The sequence below is a fragment of the Homarus americanus genome, unplaced genomic scaffold, assembly GCF_018991925.1.
Source record: "Homarus americanus isolate GMGI-L3 unplaced genomic scaffold, GMGI_Hamer_2.0 scaffold42286, whole genome shotgun sequence".
NCBI lineage: Eukaryota > Metazoa > Arthropoda > Malacostraca > Decapoda > Nephropidae > Homarus > Homarus americanus.
The window spans coordinates 202,501-223,444 of NW_024720932.1; the positions used below are offsets into that span (position 1 = coordinate 202,501).

Genomic DNA, 20,944 nt, shown 5'->3' on the forward strand with positions numbered 1-20,944 from the left:
CAACAACAATAATAACAACATGTAAACAACAGCAACACCAATAATAACATGTAAAGAACAACAGCAGCAACAACAAAAATAATAACAAATATGTAAAACATCAACAAATAATATTAACAAAATGTAAAACAACAGCAAATAAATAATAATAACAACATGTAAAACAATAGCAAATAAGCAACAACAATAATAACAACATGCAAACAACATCAACAACAATAACAATAATAACAACATGTAAACAACAGCAACAGCAACAACAATAATAGCAACATGTAAACAACAGCAACAACAATAATAACAACATGTAAACAACAGCAACAACAATAATAACAACATGTAAACAACATCAACAACAATATAACAACATGTAAACAACAGCAACAACAATAATAACAACATGTAAACAACAGCAACAACAATAATACCAACATGTAAACAACATCAACAACAATAACAATAATAACAACATGTAAACAACAGCAACAGCAACAACAATAATAACAACATGTAAACAACAGCAACACCAATAATAACATGTAAAGAACAACAGCAGCAACAACAAAAATAATCATCAGATAAACCTTCACACGGATCTCTGTCACCGTCTTAGACTCCTGTGAGGTGTTTATCTATTCGTAGTTGGAAGGAGAATATATCATTCTTACTCCACTTAATCCTGTCTTCGCTTCACCCGTTTTAGAATCTTTTCCAGCCAAGAGGTTAAATGATGCTTATCTTGCAGGAGTTTACTTTAAGCAGAGAACTCGGATAAAAAATGAAACACAATACAAACCGAAATAGAACTCTTTTAAGAAGGAAAATGTCAAAAGTTAGCTGACTTAGGTGACTTGACTTATAAACAACGAAACTCGGGTTAAATTGGGTTGGAATCCGTTCCGACCAAGAATTTAAGGGATCCAAATCCAATAAAAGTACATTCGAAACAAAAGAGAGTCTAATGTTTAGGACACTTATAACAGTATATTTCAAACAGAAGGAATCAGATATTAAGTGACTTACAACAAGGAAACTCTATCTTTTGTGTTATAGAGTTTTTCCGGCTAAGAGTTATAGAATCCAACTCTACATGTACACGCCTGTAAGAGAAGGTTTCCGGCTCTTAAACGATGCCAACCTCACAAGAGTATAATTTATACAGAAGTAAGTAGGATGATTTGTTCTGGAGTCAGGCCGTAGAAGAATTAATGGATCCAATCCTTTATAAAGAACACGAGGAGTAAAATAGAGTCAGATACTACAGTCTTTACGGTGTTCACTTCTATAAATTGTAACGGATACGGAAAAGATCTCCGAGTTAAGGCAGCAACAGAACACTTTTCATTTTTAGAGCGTAATATGTAGGACTAATATTGACTGAGTAAATGTCTTGTGTTTTCTTTTGGAATTAAACCTTGATGCTCATGCCGGTCTTCTCTTATTTATTTATATTAAGTTTAAGATGCAGCTGAGAATCGTCTATAAACTGCCGGTGTTCCAGTCAATATTTTAAAACACTAGTATTTGTTAATATCCAGTAATCTATTTGGCTTACGTTTTATGTTTGTTTACGGCAAATGTAATTCTTTTAAAATCATTCATATTACTTTTCAGTTATCTGTCTTATATTAAGTCGTAGATGTAGCACTGATAATTGTCTAGAAATTGTATTTATCCAAGTAAATGTCTTAAAAACTCCTTTTATTCTATTTTTAGTTTACATCATTATTCTAAACTACAAAATCAACTATGAGAATCATCTTCGTATGGCATCTGTTTTAGTAATACGTTAAAAAATAGTAAACGATATATTTAAATTATTTATTTATATCAACAAAATGTTGATATTTAATCTTTAATTCGGCAAAAACGATATGAAACGATATTCTGATAATTGTTCCCGAACTCATCAAATTCTTCACATCAACACTTCATCCATACATACATTAATTCAAATTTTAACTAGTTTTGGTGAACAACAACATTAATAAGAAAACAAAATCAACAAGAGCAGCAACAACTGCAAATCAGTAACAGCAACAAAAACATCAATACCTGTATCATCAACAGCAACATCAACAACGACGACGAAAACAACTTAAAAACAACAGAAACAACAACAACAATAACAAGAACAATAATAATAATAATAATAATAATAATAATAATAATAATAATAATAATAATAATAATAATAATAATAATAATAATAATCTACAGGACAATTTACCTCTTAATGTAGGCTGGCCGATATTAAGAACACAATATACACACACAGCTTCTTTCATTTCTGTTCTTGTAAGAGTTGTGTTCTGCTGTGACACTCCCTTTCCATAACAAAGCCTCAAATATTAAAAATCTAAACTTTTAGTAAATATACACTTCCTATATTTCGGAAAAAAATAAACACCAAAACATTCTCAATACAGTCGTCCAAACAAGTTTCAAAAGTTTTCTATTTCAATGTTTAAAAAAAAAGGGAAACGGGAGCATAAAACACACTTCACAAACATCAACACAACGAATCTTTCCCCCCCTGGACCTGACCTAAAAAATACACCCCACTAAAGTTGTCTGATAAGCCATCTGCCCAATTTCCTCCCTTGGCCCTTGTATGGTATCTGTGAGTGAGGGGAAGTGAGGGGAGGGGAAGGATGGTTTGTGCTGGTGTCAGGGGAAGAGGGTGTGTAGGTGAAGGGAGGATGTGGGAGGGGTGTGTGGGTGAGGGGAGGATGTGAGAAGGGTAGGGGGGGGGTGTATGGGTGAAGGGAGGATATGGGTTGGGGTGTATGGGTGAGGGGAGGATATGGTTGGGGGTGTATGGGTGAGGGAGGATAAGTGGGGGGGTGTAGGTGAGGGGAGGATGTGTTAGGGGGTAGGAGGTTGTGTGGGTGATGGGAGGGTGTGGGATAGGTAGGGGGGGTGTGTGTGGGTGAGGGAAGGATATGAGAGGAGATGAGGGTGTGAATGTGAAGGGAGGGTGTGTGAAAGGGAGAAGGCAGTGTGGATGAGGAAAAGATGAGTAAGGAGAGGGAAGGGTGGTAGAAAATGTGAGGGAAGGAGTGAGAGCAAGGGGGAAATGGATGGGGGGGGTGAATGAGGGCATGGTGGAGATACCCATATAGAGGAGTGAGAGAATAGAGGTTCTGTGAGTGAGGGAAGTTAATGAGACTGTGAGGATGAAGAGACCAGATCTAGTCCCCCCCCTCATAGCCGCACCAGTATCGCCCTCTCAATATTCTCTCTTTTAAAAGTAAAACCTTTATCCCTATGAGCTGATAAGAAGTGAAATAAAAATTGACTTATTCACAGATAACGCAACTGTGGACCATTATCCATATAGAAGATTAAAATGGAATTGAATTCTTTTCGTATGTTATGTCTTTTTTAAGGAAATATTAATGAGATGGTCTATGAACCCATAATGTTGTATAATTATGAGACAGTCGTATAGAAGTCTAGGGTGTTTATAATGGTTCTGGCTCCCACATAACACACAGCTGAATTTAATGTGTTATTAATATTACCAATTCAAATAGAACGCCACAGTACAACTATTAATCGAGTTTACAGTCACTAATCCGCTGTAAGACGTCCTCAAGTAATACCCTCTGTATGTGGGCTGTCTCTTTTTAGTATTTTTGTATTAACTAATATTATCAACTCTAACGTAATGCCATAAATATTATCTACTGCGATACTGGAGGTCCGTAAGTTATGCAACCCATTTCAAAACTTAATAACCTCAAAAACATGATAAACAGAACACGATGTACTGTACATGTGGAAATCTACGAACACGAGAACAAAATTTATGAGTTGTAAGTCAAGTATGATAAAATCAACGTGTTCTGTCTTGAGTGTTTTTGTAGATATAAATGTTTAAAATAGGTCTGGTGATTTATGGACACTGTTTAACTTCACCAACACTGAAATGGCGCTGAAGTTGAACCTATTGTGTAAGATAGTCCACCCGGGAGACTCAAACTCCATAGTTATGATGGATCAATGTTCACCAGGCTGACTCTCTTGTCATGTGAGATTTCGTGTTAGAGAACTACATGGATCAAACTTATAGTGGTAGTAGTAGGGATTGGAGGAAACACGAGCCAAATCTAAGAAACTATTTGTTTTAATTTTCATCAGTGATGATCAATGATGCGCGAGGTAGAGTATTCATGTGGAGGCATTTTGGGCGTTAATTTGTAGGGATTTTTGTGAGGAAATTTTCAAAGTTTATTTTATCGCTGGTGTGACTTCAAAGAACTACACAAACATCAGCCATACAATTATTAAATAGGAGTCGGTGAATTTCATCAAATAAAAGAACTTGGCAATTTCTGAATTTTATAAATAGGGATGTTTGTAGTTTAGCTTCAGTAAATATAGACTGGCTCTAAAATTACTACTGAGTTAGTCAATAAATTAGTTAGAATATACAGTAAGGAACGCTTATCAAAAGATAAATTAAACGAAGAAAAATACATTGCAATTTTGCCGTAATAGAGGAGGGTCACACCAGCACTGCCAAGAGACAAGTACCCAAATTGTTGAGTGGCAGACAATGAACGCAGGAAACAATGCCATCAGTTCTAGCACACCCTTTGTCACATTCCTGGACCGTGTATCAGGCACAATCACATCTGGGGGAGGAAGTAGGTTGCTGGTTATTGTGTTTAATCCTCTACACTCGGGATGGAAAAGGTCAAGTGAATACAGGAAGCTCTACATCGCCTATTGTTTTTCTTTGATTGAAGTAGATGATTGATAACTTAACTTTGACATTTCCATATTCTGATATATTTAGGTGGACAATAATTTGATTCAGCCAGTCATTTTGAAACCATAGAATATATCTTCATAGATCTGGTCCAGATTGACATTCATATGACTGGTTTACGCAGTTAGATATGCATTATTCGTCCATTAAACTTTATAACGTTTCTAATCTGAAGATCATTTTGGGAATTAAAGCAACTGTCAAGAGCATTTATAAGCTGTGTGTGTGTGTGTGTGTGTGTTTAATTTCCTGATTTGTGTTGGCTACTTGACTTGTGTACAATATTTCAAGGTGTTGCTGTGAATTAAATGAAGCTTCTATATACAATTGGCTATTTTCGATGTTTGTGGCGGCCATCTTGAATAATTGAACAATATCTCGAGTTTAGGACCATAATTAGATTAAGATGTGCAATGAAAATTATCAAGGAGGAAGAAACTTTATAAGAACAATTTACCAAAAAAAAAAATCTTAATATATTAATGGAAGAAAATTATCAAAACGGAATAAATCTTACAATTGATATCTTTAAACTATTAATTAAGAGGAAGCTAGAATCAGTTAACACAAGTAAGTAAGGGTGATAATTAGGTATGATAGCCATAGGTGGAGCGGCAGTAGAGGGAGAAGAATGAATTATGGAGGCAGTAGGGGAGGATAATAAGCCGAAGGAGGACTATGAGAGAGAGAGAGACATACACACACACACACTGATCAAATATTCCACAGAGTAAACAAGTGGTCAGAAAAACAACACCCGGCAACTCTCCGATAATGAGATGCAAACAGTCGCTTCTTGTTAGCGAGAGAGAGAGAGAGAGAGAGAGAGAGAGAGAGAGAGAGAGAGAGAGAGAGAGAAATTACACCTGCGTAATTAGACATTGATAAACAGCTCGACGGCCAGAGAAACAGAGAGATAGATAGATAGATATAGGCAAGTAGATAGATGAACAAATATAGAATAGTGGTTTCAAAGGTAAACAGATGGATAAATAAATAGATGGAATATTAAGTAACTAAATATGGATGGGTCAAGAGATACGAGTAGGAGATATTGATATAGTTAGACAAATTAATAGATGAATAGATTGATTAATAGAGAGAGAAATAGATAGATGGATAGATAGATATAAAGAGGGATAGAGAGATGCATATAGGTCATAAGATAGATAGATAGATAGACATATAGATAGACAGATAGATAGATAGATAGATAGATGGATAGATAGATAGATAGATAGATAGATAGACAGACAGATAGATAGATAGATATAAAGAGGGATAGAGAGAGAGATGCATATAGGTCCTTAGATAGATAGATAGATAGATAGATACATAGATAGATAGACGGTTGAATAAATTGAGGGGCGTTAATAGATTGTTAAAGAGATAGAAGGTTGGAGAGAAGGAAAGATAAATAGGTAAATATCGAGAGAGAGAGAGAGAGAGAGAGATAAACAGATTGGTTAGATAGACAGCAGTTCTTAGTCACGATTGAGACGACAAGACAGATTAGACAGATAGATTATATAGACAGGGGTTGTGTAGAAATAAATAGCTATAGGTTACTTAGAGAGAACATAGATAGATTGGCGGATAGATGGATTAGATTGACAGACATGATAGACGATAGATGCATTGATAGACAGGTTAAATGATGAGAAGATAGACGGAGAGAAGGGCAAACAGACTCGTTGGACAGGTGACAGTATCTTAAGTATTCCTTCTTCTGGTCCTTCCCTATCCATCTGTCTCTCTTCCGTCTGTTCATATCCGTTCCTTCTGCCTGTTCTTCTCTATCCTCCCTTACCATCCGTTCTTCCCTCTCCACCACACTCTCCTGTCCTCTATCCGCCCCTCCCACTCGTCCTTCCCTCTTCACCACTCTCCTGTCCTCTATCCGCCCCTCCCACTCGTCCTTCCCTCTTCACCACTCTCCTGTCCTCTATCCGCCCCTCCCACTCGTCCTTCCCTCTTCACCACTCTCCTGTCCTCTATCCACCCTCCCCTCGTCCTTCCCCTCTTCACCACCTCGTCCTTCCCTCTTCACCACTCTCCTGTCCTCTCGTCCTTCCCTCCACCACTCCTGTCCTCTATCCACCCCTCCCCACCTCGTCCTCCCCTCTTCACCACTCTCCTGTCCTCATCCGCCCCTCCCCCTCGTCCTTCCCTTCTTCACCAGTCTCTGTCCTGTCCTTCCTATCCGCCCTCCCCTCGTCCTTCCACCACACTCTCCTGTCCCTATCCACCCCTCCCACTGTCCTTCCCTATTCACCACTCTCCGCCCCTCCCACTCGTCCTTCCTTCTTCACCACTCTCCTGTCCTCTATCCGCCCCTCCCACTCGTCCTTCCCTCTTCACCACTCTCCTGTCCTCTATCCGCCCCTTCCACCTGTTAATCCCTGCCTATCCTCCTCGCCATCAGGCTAGACTCGCTCCCCCCTGGTTTACTTTTAAAATATGATGGGAATTTTTAATTAGTGTGGAGATCATCGACTGAGAGGAGAAGGAGGAGGAGGAGGACGAGGACGAGGAGGAGGAGGAGGAGGAGGAGGAGGAGGTGGTGGAGGAGGAGGAGGAGGAAGAGGAGGAGTAGGTGGTGGAGGAGGAGGAGGAGGCGTGTGCTAGGGAGAGTCTGGGTAAAATTTAGCGAAAATGATGGAAATTCATATAATTTGGATGAAATTTTGCAATGGTCGATTTTTGGGGGTAATGAAAAATCAATGAAATTTTTTGTTCTTTTTTATTATTATTTATGAGAAATCGATAGGAACTTTTTTTTGGGGGGGAGGGGAGGGGCGGATTAATCCTTTTATGGAGAATCGATGGGAAGTCACTCATTCATATACGGAGAGGAGACGGAATTTTAAGTTGGTTAATTCTGTATAGGAAATCGATGGAAACTTTTTCATTTACGGGAGAGGCAAAAGATTTTAGTTGGGTTAATTCTTTATGGGAAATCGATGAAACTCGTATTTTTTGGTCAGAATTTTATGTATTTTTTTTTTAGTCATAGAATGTCAGTGAGATAGGAAAAAAATAACACATTGTAAGTTATCAAATGAATATACAACAGACGAGGGAATGTGGATAAAACGTGAGGTGATCAAGAGATAGTCGTGGGGGAAAATATTCTACTTTATCCATCTATCAATTACTGTTAAAGTTTTGTGAAAAGTATGTTAAAAATTATAACACTTTCTTTTACATATATAATTAAGGGGAATTACAGTTATGTGAAATGTATATGAAGTATCTAACACTTTACGTTTAGTTCAGGAACTTTATTTTTTTTTTTAATGTATATGAACACATCTGACTATTTTACCTATATAGATTAAAGAAAATCAAAATTATGTGAAATGTATATGAAAAAAAAATCAGTAAATTTGGGTGGTATTTAAAGATAAGCCCGAAAATTTTACAGCTAATTTTGTACATTAGAGACTCCTATTTATCCCAGTTATGGTTTAGAATGGTAAAATATATTCATATATTCAAAATATTTAAGGGAAATTGGGGGCAGTACTGGAGCTTTTTACTTTAATAACGTAACAACTTTATTTCTTATCTAAATATGTCTATCCCTTAGTGTAGTTATGTAAACCCCTTAACCTACTCTACTGTAATGCTAGACTCCCTTTAAGATCGTACAAAATCCATATACACTCTTAAATACTGTACTCCATATTTAGGTATAAAAAATCCATCTATCTATCGTAAAACAATAAAAGATCCACCTATCTGTCCTAAAACACAAAAAAATCCACCTATTTATCCTACAAAAACCAAAAATCCACCTATCTACCCTATAAAAAAAATCCACCTATCTATCCGAAAACAATAAAAAATCCACCTATTTACCCTAAAACAAAAAATCCACCTATCTACCCTAAAAAAAATCCACCTATCTATCCTAAAACAAAACATAAATCCACCTATCTACCCTAAAACAAAAAATCCACCTATCTACCCTAAAAAAAATCCACCTATCTATCCTAAAACAAAACATAAATCCACCTATCTACCATAAAACAAAAAATCCACCTATCTACCCTAAAAAAAATCCACCTATCTATCCTAAAACAAAACATAAATCCACCTATCTACCCTAAAACAAAAAATCCACCTATCTACCCTAAAACAAAAAATCCACCTATCTATCCTAAAACAAAACATAAATCCACCTATCTATCCTAAAAAAAAAATCCACCTCTCTTTTCTAAAACCTTAAAATAATGGAATTTCCCATAAGGTTTTAAAAGAGGATAAACTGTTCAGAACTAATATAAAAGTCTTTGTTAGTCCAGTAGGTCCTTGTTGAGCCTGAACAAATACACACTGAAGGAACCCTTTCCCTCTTAAGACTACTTTCTTATACTTTCTGACTTTCTTTTGGGAGAGATGAAGTTTGTCTTGTAAATATCAGTGATACGAGAGAAATTTACTTTCTTTTTTTTGATAGGGGGAAAATGTTTTATGCTGGAAATCCGAGAGAGAGAGAGAGAGAGAGAGAGAGAGAGAGAGAGAGAGAGAGAGAGCCCCGTCTCCTTTCCCCCTATTTCTCTATTTCTCCTTTCCCAACTCCTTCTTTATCCCCACCTTTCCTTTATAAGAGCATAAGAATAGAAGAAACTGCAGCGGGCCTATTGGTCCATACTGGGTAGTCCCGTTTACACCCAACCCCTATCGCTCATATATCCGTCCAACCTATATTCGAAGCTACCTCGCGTGTTCGAGTTAACGAGGATGTTTGTTAACTTGTTTCACTCATCCACTACTCTATTTCCAAACCAATGTTTACCTATCTCGTGCCTAACTCTAAATTTGTCTAATTTAAAATCATTGCTACGAGTTCGTTTGTTTAAATCTGACTTCCATTTATACACTTCAATCATATCGCCCCTCACTCTACGTCTCTCGAGGAGTGCAAATTCAGATGCTTTAATGTCTCTATACTCAAGGTTCCTAATGCCCGGGATTAGTCTTGTCATCCTCCTCTGTATGCTTTCTAGGGATTCGATATCCATCTCCTCATTTACCCAAACCTTTCCTTCTCCATTATCTCTACCCTAACCCTCCTTCCCCTATATCCTCCTTCCCCATCTCCTGTACCCATCTCTTCTTGCCCCATTCCCTCCTTTACCATAAAATTTCTTTCACATGTCCCCTGTCCCTCTTCTGCCTCCCCGTTAATTCTCCCATCCCCTTATTTCCCCACACACCTGTGAAGTACAGTAGGTAATAATTAATAGGTAAGAGTCAAGTTTCTGGAAGGTGACACTTTAGAGTCAAGGGAGCAAAGGGGGAGAAGGAGAAGGATAAGGGTGTGGTGAAAGGAACAGAAGGGGGTAGGAGGAAGATCATGAGGAGGGGAAGACTAGAGAGAAAGGATGCGGAGAGGGGTGAGGGAAAGGGAAGAGGGAAGATGGAAAGGGTATTTGAATGGGATAATAGGAAAAGGGTTGGAGCAGGGGCAGGAGAGGGAAGAGGGAGATGGGAGAGGGAGGTTGTGAGGGTATTTCTATGACAGTGACATTCATACAATTTTTTTAGATGCACGGGGCAGCTCTATGACTATCAATTCTGACTGAGGAACTGATTGAAAGACTGATTGAGAACCTTTTGTCAAGACCGCACTGAAGCAGCTTATGGGAAATTTATTTTATATTTTTTAGTTTTTTTTTAAGAGCATTCAAGATTCAGGTCCGTTTCGTTGCCATTCAAATTAACACTCATTATGAAAGTTTCTTAGCCTCCTATTGTGAGATTTCAAACCCCAATGCTTGAATTGTTGTTCTGGGATTTCGGCTTCTTCTCTCCTGAGATGTAGAACCCCTGGTCTTCAAATCCCTTTCCTGTAACTACGACCCTTAGTTCTTTAGTTCTGAGAGGTCGAGCCTGTGTCACGAGTGAGATGTTTAAAATTCTAGCCTCGAGATGTCCCGACAACAGCATCGGGTCTCTTGGCCGATGAATAGTTGACCGGGCAGGCAAGGAGGAGCTTGTTTCTCTTACCTTGGTATTTTAACCCTTTAAAAATAAACCACACACCTGTCTGTGACCCTTGTGTGCCAAAGCACCACTACACCACCATCATAACAAGACACTAACCAAAACTGTACTAAGTATCACTATAACACCACCACAGCACCATAGACACTATCTTTTAAGACAAACTCAAGGACGTAATGAGGGGGGGTTAAGGCCTGTGTGAGGGACATGCAGATCACGACAATTGTAAAGCACCGCTAATAGCCTTTAAAACATAATCTAAGTGTCACTAAAATACTACTAGCGCACCACTACAACAAAGTTATGTTCATAGAATTGCTGATACTCACAGAATTGTAGATGGGAAGTGTTGATGTGAGGACAGGCGGTCCAGAGCCCAAGACGGAAGGTGACGGTAGTAACGACAGGTTGGAAGCTCTCGTGTCTCTCTGCACCCCTCAACCACGCCTCCTGCGCCTCCCTGCTGGGACTTTCCGCTAGGACAATGGGCTCCCTCACCAGGGCCCACTGAGGGGACATGAGGGCTGCCACCAGGGCCCCTAGAGCAGCCAGACCTGCCCACACGCCCACGACGCCTGCTACCCACGTCGCCACCCGCCCGCTCACTTTCTCACCCTGCATGGCCGACGTAGAGTTGATGGTGGTGGTAGCGGTGGTGGTCAAGGTCTGGCTGACATAGAGACGTTGCTTCTCCAGGTCGATATGCTCCTTCAGCCCACCTCAAGGTCACTCAGGTCACTTCAAGGTCACTCCCAGGTCACCTCAAGGTCGCTCCCAGGTCACCCCCAAGGTCACTCTCACGTCACCCCCAAGGTCACTCAGGTCACCTCAAGGCCACTTCCAAGTCAGCTCTTGGTCGACACTCAAGGGAGGTTCTTCAGGACGCTTTCCTAGGCTTCTTCTCTTTGTTCTCTAGGTCTCTTCTCCAGGTCTTTTCTTCAGATCTCTTCCTCAGGTCACTTTTCGAGGTTTCTTCCCTTTCTTCTCCGGGTTTCTTCTGACAGGCCTTTTCTCTATTTTGTTTTTCTTCGTTATTTATCCGCGTCGGTTCTCCAGGTCACTTGTCCCAGTCGTTGTCCACGGTCATTCTAAGTCACTTCAACAGGTCATCTCTCCCGAACAGATCGCATGTCGACTCACGAGGTCAGTTCAAGTCCTGTTTAGAATTATTTCTTTACTAGGATGCCTCTACAGATTGCTAAAGCTTCCTGGGTTTGAAATAATTCGGCTCTTCATAACATACTGTTCATCGTAAACGCAATTACCGATGTCAGATATTTCATTTCACTGGACAAAAAGATTCTTTATGAATATTTGGAGTCATTAATTCAGATTTTTAAAAAGAAAATTTAAGCCATTATTTCAGACTTTTCATAAAATATTACGAATTATTAGGAAGCTTCTTGATCTATTTTATTTGGTTATGTCTCTGTTTCACAATATTTGACTCGGTGTCCACCTATCCTGACTGAACGATGTTATTTTTTTTGCGGCACAGAAAGGATGTTTTTTAATGGCGGTAAAGCACAACCAATGCTTAATTGTTAGTCGCCTTTGTTTTCCTGTTTCCTTTTTTTTATCATATAATGTATTACGGGAAGGCCTTAGGGTAAAATTTGAGATTGATTAATTATAGCTAGTTAATTTTTTTAAATTTCTGCAGGTTACTTAATTAAATTTTATATTTTTATTTCATTAATTTTGTTGTAATTATTTTATTTCTTACCCTTAGTCATATCAAGGTTTTAATAATCTCATCCACAAAAAAATCTAATTATAATTTTTTTGGCTGCATTTAGTCAGTTGACGTCTGAGCTGACTGCTATTGTTCTTTGCACGTGAGGGATCTTTATAAGGTGCTACTTAACACAGCCAATGATCCTCCGTCATCCTTGTTTCATATTATTATCTTTTTGCTCACGTCACTAAATCATTATACAGTTTGCATTAACTTTTTTTACAAACATTAATTTTCATTTTCTTGGACTAAAACATCCATGGTAAATTTTCCATATATTTCTTTCTATTTTTTTCTCGATTTTAATTTGTTTTTTTCATGAACTACAAATATGTTTTTTGACTTTCAATAGGGATTTTATCTCCTCATTCACACGCCCAGTTTGACTAATGACCGGTATGTAAATTAATTGAATGAATATTTATTGATTCAATTATATTTTTTGGCGTTCCAGTCGATGACAGTTTTTTTCCGCTCTCCGAAAGCAATCAAATGAATATATAGATATATATTTTCTATTCACAATTAATCACCAGTTTGTTTGTCCATTTGATGGTTTGTTTGTTTGATTGATGATGGGCACAAACACTTCCTCGCATCTGAAAAAATAAAATTAAAACGGTTAATAGTTTGGAAGTTTTCTTTACCTAGGTCAAACGTTATTACTGTATTGTCACACCTTATAGTTATACGCAAATCCATTCTCTCTAATAATCTCTCTCTCTCTCTCTTTCTTTCTTTGCATATTTCATTAATTGATTTTTGTTTCCGTCTATCCCTCCCCCTTTATTCCATCTCTCTATTTTTCTATAACTTTCTCTTTTCCATTTCTCTCCTCTCGCACCTTTCGTTCCCAGACTCTCTCTCTCTCTCTCTCTCTCTCTCTCTCTCTCTCTCTCTCCTAAGAGAATAATAATATTAAAAGAATGGATCACGTGAAAGTTAGCCCATAGCTTATTTTGACTTAAAGGTTAACCACTCTAATACTAACCTAACCTAACCTAATTTCCAGGTAATATTAGGGTATTAAATCTTAAGATGCAAAAAGCTGTGGGGTTGTGTTCATGACATAATCCAAATATACTAATATGTGATCATAATACACTTTATTAACTGATTTAGGTAAATACTTACAGTTTTCATTCTCATTGCGTCTATCACTTTGTCATTCACTATCAATTACCGAGCCAAGATATGGACACATAGAACTTGCTGACACGGCTAAGTATCTCTCCATCCTTTATATAGTTTACTGTGTAGACAGACGAATTCTGTACATATAAACAGTCTATAATTTGTTTGAGTATTGTCGTGTGTGTGTGTGTGTGTATGCAGACCACGCAGGGTGGTGAAATGCGTCTAAAGTGGCAGCTTTATGTTAGTATTAAGGTGCAAGCACTGCTTGCTCACTCTCGCTTTCAGCTGCCGCCGCTGGCTAGCCCTCATGGAGAATAGGGAAGCAACTTACAAAAGTCTTCCTCTGCCAGTACACGCCTTTTTAACATCAAGACTCCTGCTATGCCTCCTAGTGGCAACACACGGTAACTGGATGCCTAATGGGCGCAGGCTAGACCAGCAGGGGACCTCGGAGTAGCAGTGGGCCCCAGAGGGATGGCGGCATGGCGCATGGGCCCAGTTGCATGTGGACACGTCCTGGTGCCTACCAACCATTGCCCTGCTGCCTTGCGGATTAACCTTGGTAAGTATAAGGCTATGGGAGTAAACTCCGAACGAAAAATCTTCGATGGAGCCCTGCATCAGGCAGACATGCTTACAGAGCTCCTACAAGACTCTAACGGCGGTATAGGCAGAAGATGTGACCACAATGGGAACCCAACGACTACACCGGCGGACGAAGGTACTGCCTGATGGACAGGCTATTAAGGCGAAACCCAACAAACTGGGCTATTGGCAGTCCATTGCAACTCTCCCTCTCCCCAGTCATTGCAATACTTGCACCACTGGATCAGGAAAAGGGAGAGTCAAGATATGTGGCTGCAGCCTGCACTCCTGCCTCACCACACAAATCAACTCAGGCGCAGCCACGGTCCAGCTCATCATACCTCTCATCATCATCAAAACCCCTATACCACCAAAAGTTCTATGGCGATGGACGAGTGGCGACGGGTACAGGTAGATATGACTGCCGTGAGTCTCTAGTCACAACTCTGCACATGGGCGGCACACATAAGATGGTCGTTTAGGCACTGGGACCTAGGCAGCATTGCAATCTGGTCCTGTCTGTGTGACAGCAGCCCTTTCAAGGAGCCACTCTGCTCAGCCCACATGGGGAGGGGGGGCTAGAAAACGTGCCCTAAACATAGTCTGCCTAAAAAACAACCTGACTGGGCAACTGCACACAGTAAGATCATCCTTATGCGGTCGAAAACACGATCAAAATCACAGATCCAAATAATAAAAAAACTATACAACCTCTTATGGTCGTCCTGATAGAAGAACTACCCTTGTTGCAAAAGAGTTGGCTAGGTATAACATCGATATAGCAGCGTCCCGGCTCCCAGACGAGGGTCAACTCACAGAACAAGAATCTGGCTACACCATCTTCTGGAAAGGTAAGCCTGCTGCAGAGAGAAACAGCAATTATGGAGTTGGCTTTCCCATCCGTCATCGCATCCTACACAGGCTAACAGAAATGCCTATTGGGATCGACGAGTGCCTCATGACGCTCCGAAGTCGCACAAGAATTACTCACGTCATGCCCTTTTCATCAGTGTGTATGCCCCAACACTGGATGCAGAGGATGACACCAAGGAAGCCTTTTATGACAACTTCTAAAGTGCTAACCTCTATCCCCAGAGATGGTAAGTTTGTGCTCCTTCGTGACTTCAATGTCAGAGTTGGCAGATATGCTGACATTTGGCAGGAAACCATAGGGAGAAATGGACTAGGCAAGTGTAATCCCAATGGCCTACTCCTCCTCAGCGAGTGTGCTGCACACAACCTTACTATCGCCAATACTTTGATTAGGCAGGCTGACAAGTTCAAGGGCTCGTGGCAACACCCACGATCTAAACACTGGCATCTCATTGTCAGAGAAAGAGATTGCCGAGATGTCTTCATCACCCGAGACATGCGTGGCTCAGACCACGATGACACTGATCATCAGCTCGTCAAAGCAGTTCCACTGGTTTAAAAATAAAGCATGTGAAACACAAAAATTTGCAGATCAGTAGAAGATACGCGACGTTTTCAGTTCCACTAAAACATTTTATGGGCCAATCACTCATGGCGTCGCCCCCCTCCGATCATCCAAGGACGATGAAGGCCTCCTTCAGCGATGGAAAGAGCACTACCATTTACTGTTCAACCGAAACACCGATGTGGATGTCCTGACTACCCAGCAGGTTCCTTAGCATCCAGAGCTGATCCACCTCAGCTATCCTCCATCCCTGGATGAGGTTGCTACTGCCATCAAACAGATGAAAAATAGCAAAGCCTTAGGGCCTGATGGAATCCCAGCCGAGGTGTTTAATGCAGGAGGACCTCTGCTTACCAGCCATCTCCACTCTCTCCTGGAGAATATATGGGAAAAGGAGGAAATCCCACAAGCTCATAGATACGCCTCCATCGTTAATATTTATAATAACAAGGGAAACTAGTCAGACTGTGGCATCTCCCGCCGGATCTCGCTGCTGTCCATAGCTGACAAGATTATCGCCCGAATTCTCCTCAACAGCCTTCTTCCCGAGGTAGAAAACTTCCTCAGAGAATCTTATTGTGGTCTTAGACCATCATGTGGCACCACTGATATGAGTTTTGTTGCCCTTCAGATACACGAAAAGTGAAGAGAACAGCGACCTGACCTGTATGTGGCTTTCATCGACCTAACCAAGGCCTTCGACTCGGTCAACAGGGAAGCCTTCTGATGGACCCTCAGTTGTTTTGGCTGCCCACTAAAATTTCAACGCCTTTGTGAAGCAACTCCACGATGGGATGAAAGGCAGTGTCCTGCACAACGGCACTCAGTCTGAGTTCTTCCCCATCCAAACGGGGGTTAAACAGAGGTGTGTACTGGTACCAAGTCTCTTTTCCATATTCTTGGCTGCCTTCCTTACTCGTGCCAGTGCCAATTTAGCCAGCAGGGTGGACATCGGGAACCGGATGTAGGGTCTTTTCACCTAAGACGAGTCCAGGCAGGAAAGAAGGTGTCGGCAGCTTCCATTACTGAGCTTCTGTATGCAGACGACCTCACCCATGTCGCTCACACTGAACGAGACCTACAGAAGATCCTGAACACCTACGCAGATGCATATGCACACTTCGGCCTTGAGGTGAATATACGTAAGACTCAGATTCTCTTTCAGCCTGCTCCTGGTTCAGCCACACCTCCATCCATCCAGCTTAACAGTACTACCCTCTCTAATGTTACCCACTTTCGGTCTCGGCTTCCACCTGTCCACCACTGCGGACATAGATGAAGAGATTCAGCATCTGATCAGATGTGCATTTCAAGCCTTTGGCAGACTCTGAAGCCGCGTCTTTAGTTGTAGGGAGCTAAAATTATCTACAAAGTTACACGTACTGTATATCGAGCAGCGGTCCTCTCCACCCTGCTATATGGCAGCGAGACATGGGTTACATACAGGAGGCACCTCAAGGCAGTAGAAAACTTTCACCAACATAGTCTAAGTATCATCCTTCGAGTTCGCTGGGAAGACAAGAAAACAAATGCCAGTATCCTTGCTGAAAGCAGCTGTAGAAGCATCGAGGCTACCATTATCCATGATCACCTACGCTGGACTGGCCATGTTACCCGCATGGGAGACAGTAAACTACCAAAGCAGCTTCTTTACAGTCACCTAACGAATAGTAAACGAAACAGAGGCGGGCAATTGAAAAGGTACAAGGATAATTTTAAGACAGATCTGAAAAATATGCCAAATCGACCCCCTCACCTGGGAGACGATTACTCCATACCGTAACGCTTGTAGGATCACCACACAAGACGGAATCAATACTTTCGAGTTAGCCCGACTGCATAACGAGGCAGACAAGCGTCAATGACGGAAAGACGCTGATGCCGCCCCTCCCGCACTACATGTACAAAGTATTTGATCGGCCCTGCCGGTCCCGTATTGGCCTCTTTTGTCACCTCAGAATTCACCAAGCTAGGTGACATCCTTTAAAACTCATATCATTATATCGTCGCTGGATGATCGTCATACTCGATTCCGAGTGGCAGCAAAGTAGTAGTAGGAGTAGGTGTGTGTGTGTGTGTGTGTGTGTGTGTGTGTGTGTGTGTGTGTGTGTGTGCTTCTCCTAATGACACAATGACGTTTAACTTGGTGTACGAGTGACCTATAAAACTGCGCTGCTTCTGGACCTTACAGATGGTAGTGGTGCTTTAAGGTTTACACCCGCGCAGCTTTGATCTTTACTTATAAAGTCGTAAATGTTTGACCTTTAGATTAATGTTTTTTATGATATATGTCTGTCTGTCTTCTTATTTTTATTATTTTCTGTTTTACTATCTTTACGTCCTTCGCCCTCTTTCATTTCATTCCTGTTTTATCTTTCTTCTTATCTTTCCTCTTTTCCCCCTCTCCATTTCTCTTCATCCCCTCCTCCTCCTTCCCTCTCTCTTTTCATATATCTCCTTCCTCCTGTCTCTCCTCTCCTCACTCTCCTTCTCCTTCTCTCTTTGTCCCTTTCTCTTCCCACCTTCTCTTCTTCCCCCTTCTTCCCTCTTTTCACCCGTCCTTGCCTCCCTTTCATCCTCCTGCTTCTTGGATTTCCACCCTTCCCGGCACCCCCTTCATCCCTTCTTTCCGTCCCCTCCTATTTTCTCCCGCTCTAACATACCTTCTACTCTCTCCCCTTTTCTTCCTCCCTTCCGTTCCACCCCACTCTGTCCCCCTGTTTTTCCCTTCCGCCCAATCCCACTCTCCCCTATCTCTTCATCCCTTCCCTCCCCGCCCACTCTCTCCCTCACTTCCGTCCCCTCCCATTCTCACCTTTCCCTCCCATCCTCTCTCCTCCCTTCTTTCACCTCCCCACTCTTTCCCCCCCTCTCTTCCTCACCACTCCCGTCCCCCCACTCTCCCCTCCTCTCTTCCTCCTTTCCTTCTCCCCCTCTCACCCACACTCTGTATCCCTTCCGTCCCCCCCCCTCCTCTCTCTTCCTCTTCCGTCCCCTCCCCTCCCCCCCTCTCACTCACAACCTACCCCTTGCACATTTCCCTTCGTCAACAAGGTGTCAACGAGAAAGGTAAAAATAAACCTCAACTTTCATTGCCTACCTCTCTTGGGCTCCTACCTTCCCCTCTCCTCTCTCACTCAATCTTTATCTTATTCTCTGTGCTATTCTTTTTATTCCTTTTAATATTTTCTTGTCCGTTTTCCCACTTTTATCAATAATTTCTTGTATTTTTGTCTTTAATTCTGCCTCTTACTCATCCCTATTCTTGTCATCATTTGTTGTTTTCTTTGTTTTATTCTTCCTTTCTTCTTGTTACTGTTTCTATCACCAAATATTTTTGTTCGTATTCCTCGCTTCATTCTTTCTTTCCCCTTCACTTTGTAAGGTTATCTGACTATTTTCATGTATTTTGTTCTTTCTTCTTTTTTCGCTTCGCTTCTTGTATATTTCGTCATTCTCTGTTAAACCTTTCTCTAGTTCTAAGCTTTATTATTTTTCTTTCTCATCTGCCTCTTCTATAATTCCTCTAATTCTTCCTTTTCATTTCTTCCTTCCTTCCCCATTTTCTCTTTTTCTTCCATAGCTCTTCTTAATACTGTTCCTCTTCCACTGAAACATTTATTTTATCCCTAATTATCTGCCTTTCATTCCTTTCTCTTCTCTCATTCATTATTCTTTCTTCTTCCTGCATACCACTCTTATTAAGCAGTTCTCTTACTCTCTTCTATATTCCTTTTCTCTTATATATTACTGTTTTATTCTTCCTTCTTGTCTCTAGGCTACACGTTCGCATTTCTTTTATTACTGTCTTTCCCCTTTCACTTTTCCTCCTCTTATTTTTGTTTCTTTTCTCTTTCACGTCTCTTGGGCACAATTCTATACTACGCGACACTCACCAGGTTTTCTCTAATTCCTATCTTTCTCCTTCTTCCTTTTCCACTTTGACCACTTTCCTCTTTATTTCTTGCTGCTATCACTTTCACCAAATTGTTTTATTTTTATTCTCAGCTTTCCTTACTCCTTTTCCTTTCACCATTTTTTTCAGTATTTTCTTTCAACTGTTTCACTTTCGCCAAACATTTCCATCCCGTCCCCCCATTCCCAACATTCTTCCTTCCCTTTTCCCTTTTCTCTTTCCCCCGTATTTCTTTCTTTCTCTATGTCAGTCCTAACAACAACACAGGAGTCAAAGCAGTACGTACACCCACAAATGATAATTATCAGAGCCAAAGATACAAACACGAGCACATCAAAACGATCACAAACAACTAACAAGATCACAAATAAACAAATAAAAACACTATAAAGCTCTCATAACACATCGCACACACCAAACTACATATAGACACTTGTTCAGCTTTCTTTCTCTCTTTCTCTTTGTTTTTTTTCCTATTTCCTCCCCTCATCGCTTTTCTTTTTTCTCTCGTCTTGATCTGTAAGTATGCCATTCTGTTTGTTTATCGATCTCTATTAATTAATTAATTAATTAATATTATTTTTAATTTTTTCTCAGTTTGCCAATATGTAAAATAACTTTCTTTCTTTCTTTTTCAATCTCTTTTAATCTCTTTTTTCACTCTTTCACCAACACTTTCTCTTTCACTCACTCACTCACTCACTCACTGGAACACGAAAGTCTTTCCGATAGGTGTAGTAGACGAGAAGTGCGCTGGAAAAACACACGTTGCAGAAATATGTTATACTACATAGGATTCTGCAACAAACGTGACACTGTGGCGTAAATGTGCAACGCGGATCTGAAGAAAGAATATGTTGCAGAAATGTGCGAGAGGACAGAAAGCTAGATGGATCCTCTCGTCTCAGGAATCCGACGATACTTGAGCGGAATGAAAGGTGAGACGGGGAGGTGTGTGTGTGTGTGTGTGTGTGTGTGTGTGTGTATGTGTGTGTGTGGAAAGTGAAAGTGGTTATGTGTGTTTGTATTTGGACGGGGAAGGGTAGGTATGTGTGCTTGTTTGTGAGCGGAGGGGGAGGGTGCTTATGGCTGTGTGTGTTTTAGTGTTTGTGTGTGTGTGTGTTTGTGTGTGTGTGTGTGTGTGTGTGTGTGTGTGTGTGTCCCATTCTCTGTTTTACTATTTATTTTCCCTTTCTTTTATTCTTTGTTTTCGAGTTAATCAGCTAATCAAAGCTAAGACGCTGCAGTGTCCCAAAATGTCTATTCTCTCTCTCTCTCTCTCTCTCTCTCTCTCTCTCTCTCTCTCTCTCTGTATATCTATCTATCTATCGATCT

General features: G+C 40.6%; 1 protein-coding gene across 1 annotated transcript in view; it reads right to left on the reverse strand.

The window, feature by feature from the left end:
• The window catches only part of LOC121861288, an 84,479-nt gene extending 71,352 nt beyond the window's left edge, over positions 1 to 13,127 (reverse strand). The window contains exon 1 of the mRNA XM_042358933.1: positions 11,125 to 13,127. Coding sequence (XP_042214867.1) covers positions 11,125 to 11,416 — 292 coding nt within the window. The 5' untranslated portion in view covers positions 11,417 to 13,127. The remainder of the gene's footprint in view (positions 1 to 11,124) is intronic.
• Between the last annotated feature and the right edge of the window lie 7,817 nt (positions 13,128 to 20,944).